The 13,964-nt window shown below is 38.5% G+C and overlaps 1 protein-coding gene across 2 annotated transcripts in view; it reads left to right on the forward strand.

The window, feature by feature from the left end:
* Positions 1-13,964, forward strand: part of DSC3 (desmocollin 3) — a 56,752-nt gene that overhangs the window by 12,942 nt on the left and 29,846 nt on the right. For both annotated transcript variants that reach the window (XM_010586794.3, XM_010586795.3), the window contains exons 4-8: positions 153-272; positions 4,667-4,822; positions 6,503-6,647; positions 10,639-10,805; positions 13,760-13,894. In XM_010586794.3, the coding sequence (XP_010585096.2) occupies positions 153-272; positions 4,667-4,822; positions 6,503-6,647; positions 10,639-10,805; positions 13,760-13,894 (723 nt within the window). The remainder of the gene's footprint in view (positions 1-152; positions 273-4,666; positions 4,823-6,502; positions 6,648-10,638; positions 10,806-13,759; positions 13,895-13,964) is intronic.

Consider the following 13,964-nt stretch of genomic DNA (forward strand, 5'->3'; position numbering starts at 1 on the left):
ACCTTCTCATCGGAACTTGAGCTTCAGTAAGGGGATTCCTGAGACTGGGCCTCCTTAGAGATGTTAGGTTTATGGGCTGCTCACTGTTATACAACAGAGTAGACTGTGTCACTTTTATTTTTATATTTATGTTTTAATTCCTCCCAATTCAGGTACTGCGGAAAAGGCAAACTAAAGAGACTGTCCTCAGGCGTGCCAAAAGGAGATGGGCGCCGATTCCTTGCTCAATGCAGGAGAATTCCTTGGGCCCGTTCCCGTTGTTTCTTCAGCAAGTAGGTTTTATACTTCTTCTGATTGGAAGTGCTTTAATTTCAAGAGCTGTTTTGTTCAGGCTTTGAACATTTAAAAGTAAATGGTTCAGATTAAAGATGATCATGAAATATTATAACAGTGGCTAAAAAGAAAATAAGCTTTAGTGATATTAGAGTGGTTTTGCAGCCATTAAAAAAAAAAGAGTGGTTTTGCAGCCATTAGATGGTCTTTATTCATTCATTCTGGAGTCATGGGTGGCAAAAATCGTTAAGCGCTTAGCTACTAACAAAAAGGTTGGTGGTTCAAATCCATCCAGAGTTGCCTCCAAGAAAGGCCTGGTGATCTACTTCTGAAAACCCTATGGAGCACAGTTCTACTCTGAAACACATGGGTTTGCCATAAATCGGAAGCAATTCAATGGCAGCTGAATTGCTTCTGATTCATTCATTCATTTAGCAGACAGTTATTGAGCACCTACTATATCCTGTAGAAAGCACTGCTCTAGGCACTGCAGAGAGAAATAAATTTAATCATGATCCTTTGCTTTCATGTAGTTTATTAGCCTGGTGGTGGTGAGAGAAGTAGGCAAATAATTACAATGCCAAATGGTAAGTATTATAATAGAGATGTGGTTGGGGTGATCCGGAAACACATCAGAGGAGCACAAAGCCCTGAAGTGAGATGGGGTAAACAACAAGATAGGACTTAGGGGAGGAAATACCTGATCTGAATTCTGAAGTATGGGAAAGTTTGCAGGTAAATAATTGTGAAAGGAGAGGAAAGTACAGAGGTGAGAGAGGGTATGTTAGTTACCTGATGCTGCTATAAAGGAAATACCAAAAGTGAATGGCTTTAATGAACAGAAATTTATTCTCTCACAGTCTAGGAGGCTAGAATTCTGAATTTAGGGTGCCAGTTCCAGGGGAAGGCTTTCTTTCTCTGTCAGCTCTGGGGGAAAGTCCTTGTCATTAATCTTTCCTTTGTCTAGGAGCTTCTCAGTACAGGGATCCTGGGTAAAAGGACTCAGGACTCGCTCCGTTCCCAGCGCTCCAGCGCTTCTTTCTTGGTGGTGTGAGGGCCCTATCTATCTGCTATCTTCTCTCTCTTTTTATCTCTTTTAAGATAAAAGGTGATGCAGGCCACACCCCAAGGAAACTCCACTTATGTGGGATCAGGACTGTGACCTGTGAAACGGTATTGCATCTTACCCTAATCCTCTTTGACATAACCTAACCTTGCTTCATTAACCACAGGCAGAGATTAGGATTTTCATGTAGGAAAATTACATCAGATCACAAAATGGTGGACAACCACACAACACTGGGGAATCGTGGCCTAGTCAAATTGACACACATTTTTGGGGGACACAATTCAACGCATAACACAGGGCAATGCCTCCTTAGTAGAGATCTGGGTAGCCTCTTATTCCTGGGTATGATGAGTACAAGGAGTCCCTGGGTGGTGCAAATGGTTAAACACTGGGCTACTAACTGAAAGGTTGTGGTTTGATGCCATCCAGAGGCATCCTGGAGGAAGGGCCTGGCAATCTGTTTCTGAAAGATCACAGCCATTAAAACCTTATGGAGCCTAGTTTTACTCTGATACACAAGCTGTGTTGAAACTGACTAGAAGGCAACTGTGGTTTTTTCTTTTTTTTTTTAATGGGGCCAGAGCAGAGAGATGAGGCAGAAGAGGCATGTAGGGGTGAAACCATAGTGGAGTATGCACGCTATTCTAGGAAGTTTAACTTTATCATAAAAACAAGGAGAAGTTTCTAAGCAGGGAATGCATGACACCTGATCAGGTTTACGTTTTATAAAAATCTAAATGAGTGCGTGGGGTCGCCAGGACCCAGGGGCCAAATCAAGGGCGGCTAACAGCGAACAATAACATTAACCGCATCCACCAAAAACAGTTACTGAGGCAGGTCTGTAACATTTTGCTTTCCTTTTCCCCTGAAATTTCTGTTACTGTGATTGGTGTTTAATACAAATGGTGTGACCTGTGTGGTACTTGTTTAAGCTTTAACTCTCTGTTTTGTGTCTTTCACACTTATTTTTTATTCTGTCCAATGCTATACCCTTTGTCTATCTTCTTCATGAATATTGCACTTTGAAACTGAGGAGGCATATTAAAAATGATTTCTGATTATCAAAGTTATACTCATCATAGATGATCTTAACCTTTGCCTTGGTAAACCACTATCCATTGTTCATCTTCATCTCCTTGACATATGCACACTTAACGCAGCTGATCTCTCCGTCAGCCTGGAGTACTTTTTCACTTGACTTCTAGGATGCCACTCACCTAGTTTTCCATTTAACCCATGGGCTGCACTTTCTCTGAAGGAATTTTTGAGCTCTTAATTCTTTTTTCCCTAAAATTATCCTTCCCTTCCCAGTTAATGGCAGCTCCATCCTTCCAGTTGTTTGGGCCTTGGGGTCTGTTTGGTTAGGTTTTAGTTGTAAAGGGTATAATTCTAAGTACAATAAAACATGGAAAAGCCATAACCTGTATAAGGTGGACCCTGTCAGAGAAGGAAAACTCAAATATTTTCCACTAAAACGAGCAACAGAAAAGTGGTAAAACTGCACCCTCTCAAAGGCAGAAAACTTACGTGACTTGGAAAAACAAAGCAGCCTCATTCTGGCTCTCACAGGTTTCTCTGTAGTTTAAACAGGTAGGGACTTACTACAGTGTATTAAACAGTTTACAAAATTATTGAGAGGGCTGGAGAAATAAACCTTAGGTTGAATTTTCAGGAATGAATTACCAAGCTACACCGTAGAGCCAGCACCAAAAGCATGCTGCTTTTTTCATGGTGGCAAAGCCACTAGTTCTAGAGTCAAAGCGCCGCTGCTGTGGTCAGGAAACCACCACAGCCAGGAAGCTGCTCCTTCAGGCGCAGCTCCGAAACAAGCTCTTAACTGCTCCAGGCAGTGTCAGCGAAAGGACTGATCTACACCCTGTTTCTCAATGCACACTGAGTTAGTGACAACTACTGGAATCTTTGCAAATGCTGCTGCAGGAAAAAAAAAGAAAGAAAACAAATATGTCTGTCTAAATGTGATGTCAGAAAACCAAACAAAAACTGCAGAAGTGGCAGAAATGGGAAATCTACCTCATTTTTGCCTCCAAATCTCATGCAAGCAAGTGCATTTGATTGGCCATGTTTAACCCCTGAACTCTAGCTTCGAGAGATTCTGGGAAATGAAAGGTTTCGTTTTTGTTTTGATCTTTCTCACATCCACACTATGAGAAGGCACAGTAGGAGGAAGATGAGATAGATATTGAGCCCGAATCTACCATATCCATTCTTCTCACAGTTAAACTTTCAACTTCTGTATTAGTATAGGTGCATTTTACTGAGATCCCAAATAATAATGGCTTAAGCAAGACAGAGGCTTATTCCTGTCATGTTAAAGCCTGATCAGATAAAGAGAAATTTGAGAAAGAGAATTTAAGAAAACAGCAGGGGCCCAGACTTCTTGTATTTTTTTAGCTTAGCCATCCCTCAGGCTGGTTCAAGATAACTCATTTCTGTGTCCAAAAGAAAGAGCACACTCTTTCTCCTCTAGAGCACAGCCTGGATCTTGTACATAGCATTTTTTGTTCATATCCCATTGACCTAAACTTTTCATGTGGCCATACTTAATTATAAGGGAGGCTGAGAAATATCTTTCTTTGGGTAACCATGTTACTCTTGATTAAATTCTCCTGTTGCTCCCCGTCGGATTCCAAGGAAAAGCCAATATCCTTGCAATCCCATCCAGGATGTGGCCCCTATTACCTCAATACTCTTCATCTGCTTCTTTCCCCCTTGCTCACTCTGCTCCGACCACCATGGCCTCCTTGCTGCCTCTTGAATACTCCGAGTACACCTTGAGCTTGATTCCTTTGTATTTTCCTGATTCTTCTGCCAGGAAGTTTTCCCTTGCTTATTCTCATAGCTCATTCTTTTTATTTTCTGTTAGTTCCCCTCCGTAAGGTACATTCCAGTTGGCATTCCCTTCACTTGTATATGAGATTTCCCTTTTTGCTTTGCCCTTGCCAACAATGGGTATTATTCTTTTTCACCTTGGTCAAATCAATAAATGGGAAATTATGCATTATTGCTTTAAATTAGGTTTGCTTTTGATTACTATTTATGCTGAACATTTTCTTTACATTAGAGAAGTTTTTAAATATCTTTTGCCAAATACCTATTACTGCTCTTTTGTGTGTTGGTGAAGTGACAGTTTTGACAATTTATTGAATTTTGCCATTTGTGTGTTGGCGAAGTGACGAATGTGACAATTTACTGAAAATCATGTCTTTAAAATAAAAAATAAACACGTCACCTATATATTTTTTAAATAGCAAATTTTCATTGAATTTAGTTTTAATTTTATGGCTTATGTTTTTTTTCCTTTAGGTTCAGTCCGATGCAGCACAGAACTATACCATCTTCTACTCAATAAGTGGGCGTGGAGTTGACAAAGAACCTTTAAATTTGTTTTACATAGAAAAGGACACTGGAAATCTGTACTGTACTCGGCCTGTCGATCGTGAGGAATATGACATTTTTGATGTAGGAGTTTTATTGCTATAAATGACTATAAATAATTAATCTATGTTTCTTCTGATACTCTGCTACTCTTGTCTCCTTGGCAGTCTCTTCTTAGAGTGCAGTGCATCTTAACATCAAAGGAAGGAGAGATTCCATAGTTTGGAACTCTTGATCTGTTCCCCTCCCCCCACCCTCCCAACTTCCTCTAGATAAGCCTGAAATGAAGAAAAAGGGTTTAATTATATTTGAATGTAAATTCCAGTAAATTTCCAGGAAGACGGTTTTGCTAATGAGCTGTTCTCTCTGGTAACTGGTATATTTTCCTCTCTCCAGACAATATCCACAGTTGATTCGAAGGACCCTCTTTCTTCTTCTACTCTAGTTGCTATTATTTCTTTTTCCCTCCATTTATGTTATTCACTGACAATGTCTGTCTGAGAACTAGATAAAACCAAACCAAACCGGTTGCCATTGAGTCGATTATGACTCATAGAGACTCTATAGGACAGAGTAGAACTGCCCCATAGGGTTTCCAAGGCTGTAATCTTTACAGAAGCAGAACTGCCACATCTTACTACCACAGAGAGAGCAGCCGGTGCGTTCATACTGCCTTCGGTTAGCAGCTCAGTACTTAACCACTGCTCAACCAGGGCTCCTAAGAACTAGATAGGGAAGCAAAATTGGAAGAACAGATCCAAATAAGGATCAATTCCTGATATGGATCAGCTTATAGTCAATGGGGAAAAACACAGATAATTTTCAATTTAATATGGGAAATGCTGTTGGGTCATGAGAGGTCCTGGTGACACAATAGTTAAGCTCTCGACTGCTAACTAAAAGGTTGGTGGTTGGAACCTACCCAGTGGCTCCATGAGAGGGGGACCTGGTGATCTGCTCCTGGAAAAATTACAGCCTAGAAAACACTATGACGCAGTTCTACTCTGTTACTTGGGGTCACTTGGAGTCGAAATCTACTTGATGGTTGACTAGATGGCACTCATCCCTGTGCTAGAAGGTGGGTAACTCCCATAGGAAAAGGAAATTCTGTTCCTTGAAGAAGAGGGAAGAGAGGCTGGGTAAGCAAATATGACAGATGTTCCCCACATAACATTTCTTTGCTTTTAGGTAGAACATTTTCAACTCACTGTGGTAATCACACCCTGAATAGAACTACAGTCTATTTGACACTGCATTGCCTTTGTTAATGAACAATGCGGAAATTGTTTAGGGTATTTTGTAAGAAAAACTCTTAAATAAATGTGATCTGTGAGGTAAAACAATAAAAGGGCTTGATAGTAATGAGTTGGGAAATCAGTACTTTATTTGTATGGTTTACTAGAGATTTTGCCCATGGCAATGAGTTTGTTTTCCCTAACTCTCTGATTATTGGTAGAGTAATGACTATAGTGCGCACCTCTATATTCACATTTAGTTCCTCAGTCTAGTGGACAGAGTCACACCTGACTTTGTTGTACTCTGACCAAGTTTTATTTGTAGTGTAGCCGTCTCTGTGAAACACTGAATGCTCCCAGCATTTCTGCCTTTGATGCTTTGATAATTAAAAACCCATTGAATAAGGGTCTTTGAAATGGTGTATCATTGAAAAGATTTACAAATGAGGTAGTAGGTAAAGCATCCTATTCTCTCTTGCTAGAATCTGACGTTAATGATCTATTTAACTCGTATTTTCCTCTTTTATAGTTGATTGCCTATGCATCAACCGCAGACGGGTATTCAGCAGATTTACCTCTACCATTGCCCATCCGAGTGGAGGACGAAAATGACAACTACCCAGTGTTCACAGAAAGCATTTATAATTTTGAAATTCCAGAAAGTAGTAAACTTGGTAAGACTCCGTTTTGAGAATAAAATGTATTATGTTAAATATTTGTGTATGGTTTTTGAGACATTGTTTTCTTTATTGTCATAGCCATATCAGATGAGTATCTATTTAACAGAATGCATTTAATCTCATCAAATTCAATCAATATGTAACTTACCAGATATTACAGGAGTCTTTGGTTTTGTCAGTATAATATCAATTATAATATCAAGGCAGCTAATAGTTATTCAAGCTTTGTACTAGATTTGGTTTATTTCATTGTCTCATTAGTGGGGTTTATTATTATTCTCACCTCTGAAAGAGGACATGCAGGGTAGAATAAATAATAAAACTAAAATCAGTATGGATATTTTTATTAGGTTTTATTTGGGAGAGATTCGAAGAACATTCACTGAGAATATGCACTTTTATTTTTTAGCTTTTATTTATACTGTCTCTTCTCTTAAAGCTATCATCTCACTCCAAACCAAAACCCACTGCCGTGGAGTTGATTCTGACTCATAGTGACCCTATAGGACAAAAATAGAGCTGCCCCATAGGGTTTCCGAGGCTGTAAATCTTCACGGAAGCAGACTACCACATCTTTCTCCCGAGGAGTGGCTGGAGGGTTCAAACCACTGACCATTTTTTTGAAGTTGAGCGCTTTAACCATTGCACCACCAGGGGTCTTACTTCATATAATTTAGAGTGAACACTAGTAATAACCTTAAAGACATTTAAATTTACACGTCCTCTATCCCAAACCCTTACTTTCATATGTGGAAAACCAAAAGTGCTTCGGTTTCCTTGGCCCCTAAATGTGGCATTCGTGATGTCCTCTGAGACTTGTAATAGGGAGAATTATCACTCCCAATAAAGTCGAAAGAACTCTGGACTCAATCATAAAGGCTGACTTTGCTTTACTTGCCTATTAAAGTTTCTACTAGTTACTTAGATCCTCACTACATTATATCTGCTATTTCCCTTTTATATTTTACTTTGAAAATTTGATTTCATAGGTGTTAACTTTTTATTATTCATAAGAAACAATTAAATAGATAAAAACTGTTTGGGTTTTGGAAAACCTAGTGTTTGATCCTGAGTCTGTTTTAATTCACCGTGGGAACTCATGTAAGTCTCTTTGAGTTCCCATACCCATAAAATGAGTTAATTACATTCAATGACCTATATTATTTTCAGCCTCACGATTTTATAATTGTGTTATATTTTTCTCCTTTCAAAGAGGAATGGTTAGTTTCAGGTTCTTTGTTGAGGATTCTGTTCTCTTCAGCTGTAACAGAGAAGAATTATAGGCAAAATACTTTGATGTCTAGATTAACCCAAGGTCTTTTAAACACATCATATTGGTGAGGTCAAGCCAGTAAGGCCATACTGCTCTGAACTAACACGTGTTCCCTGATTTTCCTTACCACATGTGCAGGGGGTTTGGGCAAAGAGTGTTCCGTTAATATAAGCATAGTATTCATGGAAAGGAATTTTCAAGCCAGTATTTTAGAAAGATTGTTTTCTGTGGTGCGTAAAGCAGTTCTAGATCCAGAGAAGTAGTGTTTATATCTTCTCGACTGTCAATAAAATTGCAGAAGGAAAACGTTATGCCTTACAATAAATACCATTTATTTTCTTATAGAGTTAGTATTATTACTTCACGTTGGTCTGCTGTAGATACTTTGTCTATGGTTATAAATATGCAATTGGACCTACTGTAGGGTGAAATTAATTTTTTAACTTTAAAACAAAGTTATTTAGAACTATTTCCTTACATTAAGAATTTTACTCTCCTATTTCCTTCAAATACGATATTTCAGTGAATGTGTGTGTGTGTGTATTGTCTCTTGGGCAGCCTCACATACAGTGGTGCAGGCAAAGTGGATATATGTATGGAATTTTAACGGGCGTTGGGACACCATCCTTGTACTATAAGTATACCACCTGTATGTACTCTTTTTCCTTTTTAATATTTTATTGTGTTTTAGGTGAACGTATACACAGCTAATTAGGTTCCCATTTAACAATTTTTATACAGATCGTTCCATGACATTAGTTACCATTTTCACAATGTGTCAGCATTCTCATTATGTCCATTCGGTTTGATCTGTTTCCATTGATTTAGCTTCACTGCCCCTCCTTGCCTTCTCATCTTTGCTTTTGGGTAAACGTTGATCATTTGGGAGACATTGATTTTTTTAAGGGAGAACATGACTCATGGATATGGCTGCACCATTTTACATTCTCACCAGGAATGCACGAGAGTTACAATTTCTCTACGTCGTTGCCAACGCTTGTTATTTTCCTTTTTTAAAATAGTCATCCTAGAAGATGTGAAGTAGTATCTCATTGTAGTTTTGATTTGCATTTGCTGTAATCTTTATGGGATGGTGGAAACCCTGGTGGCGTAGTGATTAAGTGCTATGGCTGCTAACCAAAAGATTGGCAGTTCAAATCCACTAGGATCTCCTCGGAAGCTCTATGGGGCAGTTCTACTCTATCCTATAGGGTCGCTACTAGTTGGAATCGACTTGACAGCAATGGGTTTTTTTTGGTTTGATGATCTTTATTGGGCCAGATCCCAGGTCTTTCTCCTGCAAACCACTGGGTAGGTTTGAACCTTCAACCTTTGATTAGCAGCCAAGCATTAACAGTTTGCACCTCCAGGGCTCCTTATAGTGTGTGGTAGAGAGCATATCATTTTAATTTGCATTAAACCTCTCAATAATCATGTGACCTTGGGTAAATTCTCTAATTTCTCTAAGTCTCATTTTCCTCATTTGCCAAGTGGAAATAATAAATAGTACCTACCTAAGTCATAAGTCATAAGGTTATAGTAAAGATAAAGAGAGAATGCACCATGGTAGCTATTATTGTTATAATATGAACAACTGAATGAATGATTTCATAGTGGAGGTGCTAGAAAGATGGGCAGCATTTCTGAGAGAGTAGTTTGGACGGGAGTGGGGAGGTTTGTTTCATCTACCTGGGTAGCAATCCCAGCTCACACTCCCACATGATCTCTGACCTCATGATCACCTCTGTTATTGTTGTTAGATGCTGAGGAGTTTATTCCAACTCATGGTGACCTCATGTGTTACACAGTAGAACTGCTCCATAGAGTTTTCTTGGCAGTAATGTTTCGGGTTTTTTTTTCCCTCCTTTGAATATTTTGTGTTTTTGGTGACAGTTTACACAGCAAATTAGATTTCCATTCAACAATTCTTATACAAATTGTTCTATAACATTGGTTACAGCTCCTGTAATATGCCAACACTCTTGTTTGAGTACTCTTCAGTACCTGAAATCTTTTATCAGGGTAATATTTTTATATTCCATGTAGTAGCAAATATTAGTAGTTCTGACTGAAGAAACTGTCGAATTGAAATGAATTCACCATGAATGGTAAATAATTACTAAGAAATCCATTTCTCGATGACTCAGGGGGGATGGACAGTGGGGTACAGAGTACTAGCCTGGTGAAAGGGAATGAGACAGGTCAAGGGTGAGCAAAAAGATCACAGAAAGGAGAGACTGGTGATACGAAACATCGACTTGACCATCTATACAATTATACACCAAAATCTTACTTGGTTTAGCTATTAATCAAAACTCCAATTAAAAAAAAAAATCTGAATTACTTCAGAAGAGACGTGGTTACTCCCTCCAGGTAGGTATGTTATTGCAGTCTCTGGAAAAAGGTATTGAAATTGTCCTTGGTTGCCATTTAAATGTTTTTTGTTTGTTTGTTTTAGTAATTTACTATCAAACATTTTACACTGTGAGCAAAATCAAAGTGTACATTAATTCCCAGTATCAAAGTATTTTGCAGTATAAACTTGAAGTCTTCTTCATCAGTGCTGTCTAAATATGTAATGTCTCTGGGAGGGAATACATTTTAAATTAGATTTTCCTCATTATTTTGAAAATTGAAAAGTGTGGGTACAGGGAAAACTTCTAAACACATTTTGAAATTTTGGAAACTGCAGACTCTTTTCCTAATACGCAGGTACGACCGTGGGAGTGGTATGTGCCACGGACAGAGATGAGCCGGACACGATGCACACGCTCCTGAAGTACAGCATTTTGGAGCAGACACCAAGGTCACCTGGGCTCTTCTCCATGCATCCCAGAAAAGGTGTCATCACCTTAGCCTCCCACCCTCTGGACAGAGAGGTAGCTTTCACACTGCCTGGAACATCATTTTACTGGGGGGTCAACAAAAACCCCCTGCCAATTTATTGTCATTTGCTATCTTGTAGATAAGTTTCTAATTTTGTTTTAAGCGTAAGACAATAAGAATACTTGGCATTTTACTTGTTTTTATGTAATATCTCTTTTTTATTAATTTTCATCAGAAGAGCCATTAAAGAATAGAAATACAGATCAGTTGGTGTTTAGAAAGGGTAAGAGAGCAGATAAGATTTTTCATATGAAAGTTATTATTATTGAATATTATTTTATTTCTTGTGTGTGACTAATTGGTTCCAGTTCAGTAATGGCTTCAATTCTCATGTGGAGCAATTAATTTAGCTTGTTCCGAGAGTATGGATCATACTGTGATCCCTATTCAGGGAAGATAGATATGTGACTTTTTATCAGGAAAGAATTATTTATCAGGAAAGATAAAGTCTATGAATTATTAAAAACCTGTAGCACTATTTGTATGATAGTTTAATACTATATTGCCATGTGTACAGCACTCTTTGTTCAAATACTTCGTGCACAATAGATATTTATAATTTCATTGTTTGATTAGATAGGTGTTATATCCAATGTACAGTGGAGAAAAACATCGACTGACCTGCCCAAGGTCAAATTATTGCTCTTAATTGTCTTTTCTTGTTGTTTCTGTGCATTTTGTCAGCCTGTGTTTAACTCAGTCATGCGTTATTGACTGAGGTAGATGAATCAACTTCATATGTACAAAATAGCTTAATTCTGTTCCTTACACTTCAGTGGTTCCCCCTACAAGTAGAACAACACAAATAGAAGTATTGCTATGTCTAGGGGAGATATTATAAAGAAAAATCATTGGAATTTGATCTATAGAGGAAGAGAGGGATGGTGGGAACCTATAAAAAGGAGTAAAAAAGTAGCACAGAGGTTTTAGTTATTGTTCTTTCTATTTTTTGGGGTGGGGGTGTTTCATGTGATAAAGCACATGATGGTGAAATAAGTACGTTCAAATGGGACAATATGAATGTGTTTGTACATCTGTGGAGTAGGCAAAGATGAAATGGCATTCAAGTGAAAACAAAGCTCTTCCCTCATTGTACACAGACTAAGAAAAAATGAGAGGAACTTAGAAATACCAAATAAGTTAAGGCTGAACAATTCGCAAAATACAGATTTGCAGTCAATCCCAGATCTGCGTGCCTGATGAAAAAAAAAAAAATCGAATGGGATTTTTTTGAGAAACTACCATGGGGTGTTCTGTGGGAAACAACACAGGAAGTAAAGAAAAGAAGGAGGGAGGAAAACAGTGAATTGAGGGAAAGAAGAAACAAGGTATTAGAGTTTTGGAAGCTGTGGTAGAATTTCAGGCTGGGATGGACGAGATATAGGGAAACAGAAAATGAAGAAGAATAAACGAATGAAAGGGGCAGCTAATAAAAAAGATTAAAGAGAAAGCAGTGATTGAAGGTGTTTGTATTACAAACCAATGACTTCACTGTCACCACATCATTAAACTCTATGTGCTGAAGTCCTTAGAGATTTCCTCATTGTCAAATCCAGCAGCTACCTTTTAAGTCCATGTCTGTTGTTGGTATTTATCAAAAAATCCTTTCTTCTCTTGAATTTCTAGTTCTTCTGCTTCTCTGATCTTCCTTTTTTTAGTGTCCTTTGCTTAATCTTGTTTCCCCTGTGTCTGAAATGCTACTTGTTCCTTGGAATTATATTTTCAGCTCTTCTCGTCCTGTAACCTTTTCTGGATAATCTGATTCCTGATACAATTTCAGTCATCATCCACATACTGATGACTCCCACCACAGGGTTTCTGGACGTGACCTGTCCCTTATGTACCAAAAGCAAACCCATTGTCGTCGAGTTGATTCCGACTCATAGTGACCCTAGAGGACAGAGTAGAACTGCCCCATAGAGTTTCCAAGGAGCACCTGGTGGGTTTGAACTACTGACCTTCTGATTAGCAGCTATAGCAATTAACCACTGCGCTACCAGGGTTTCCCACCCTTATGTATGGGGCCATATATCCATATGCCTTCTGCAACTCTCTCCTTAGATTTTCCAGAGGCACATAAAATTCAATATTTGCAAAGAACAACTCATTATTTTCACCCCTCTTTGCCAAACTCACCTAGGATTCACTTTCTCAGAGAACCTGTCTCTCTGCATTTCCTGTATTTGTGATACCTCTGTCTGCCTACCTAAGTAGGACTCCTGAACATCATTCCCAACCCCCTCTTTCTCTCTTAACTTGCATATATAATTATTAAGTCATGCTTCATTCTAGGAGCCCTGATGGTGCAGTCAGTGGTTAAGAGTTTGGCTGCTAACCAAAAGATTGGCAGTTCGAATCCACCAGGCCCTCCTTGGAAACCCTGTGGGGCAGCCCTCCTCTCCTATAGGGTCACTATGAGTTGGAATCGACTCGATGGCAACGAGTTTGGTTCTGGTGTTTTATATCATTCTGAATCTCAAGTAACTTCTCCAACACTCCTTTACTCTGTCTTCATTGCTACTGCTTTAGCAGTACACTATTATTTAAAAAAAAAAAAAATTAAACCTGTTGCTGCCGAGGCTAGGAGCCCGTAAATGACTCTTTTGACTCCAGCTCAGCTGGCTACAATTTATGCTCGACCATTCTTTAATATTCTTTCTAAAACTCAGATGTTCTTATTTTGTGCTCCCCTGTGACTCCCTTAAAACCTTCACTATTACCTGTCACTTAAAGCATTAAGCCTATGTTCTTAGTATGGTTCTTTGCAATTTAACCTCTGCATACCTTTTCAGCTTTATCCTGTATGGCAATTTCTTAGACTACATGTAAATGTGAAAATTGGAGTAAAGCATGGATACACATAAATAGAAGAGTATATAACCAAGAAGATAAATCTAAATCTAAACACAAGTTTTGATGATTAATGAAATATTTTCTTTGCTTTCAGACTGCACACAAGTACACATTGTTAATCAAAGTACAAGACATGGATGGTCAGTTTTTTGGATTGATGGCCACATCAACTTGTCTGATAACAGTAAAAGATTCAAATGACCATGTGCCTACTTTCAGACAAAATGCTGTGAGTACGGATTATCAAAATCTATTCCTACTTTGTTTATTGTCATTTGTTATTTAATCTAATTTGATAA

Source organism: Loxodonta africana, chromosome 11 (assembly GCF_030014295.1).
Source record: "Loxodonta africana isolate mLoxAfr1 chromosome 11, mLoxAfr1.hap2, whole genome shotgun sequence".
Lineage (NCBI taxonomy): Eukaryota > Metazoa > Chordata > Mammalia > Proboscidea > Elephantidae > Loxodonta > Loxodonta africana.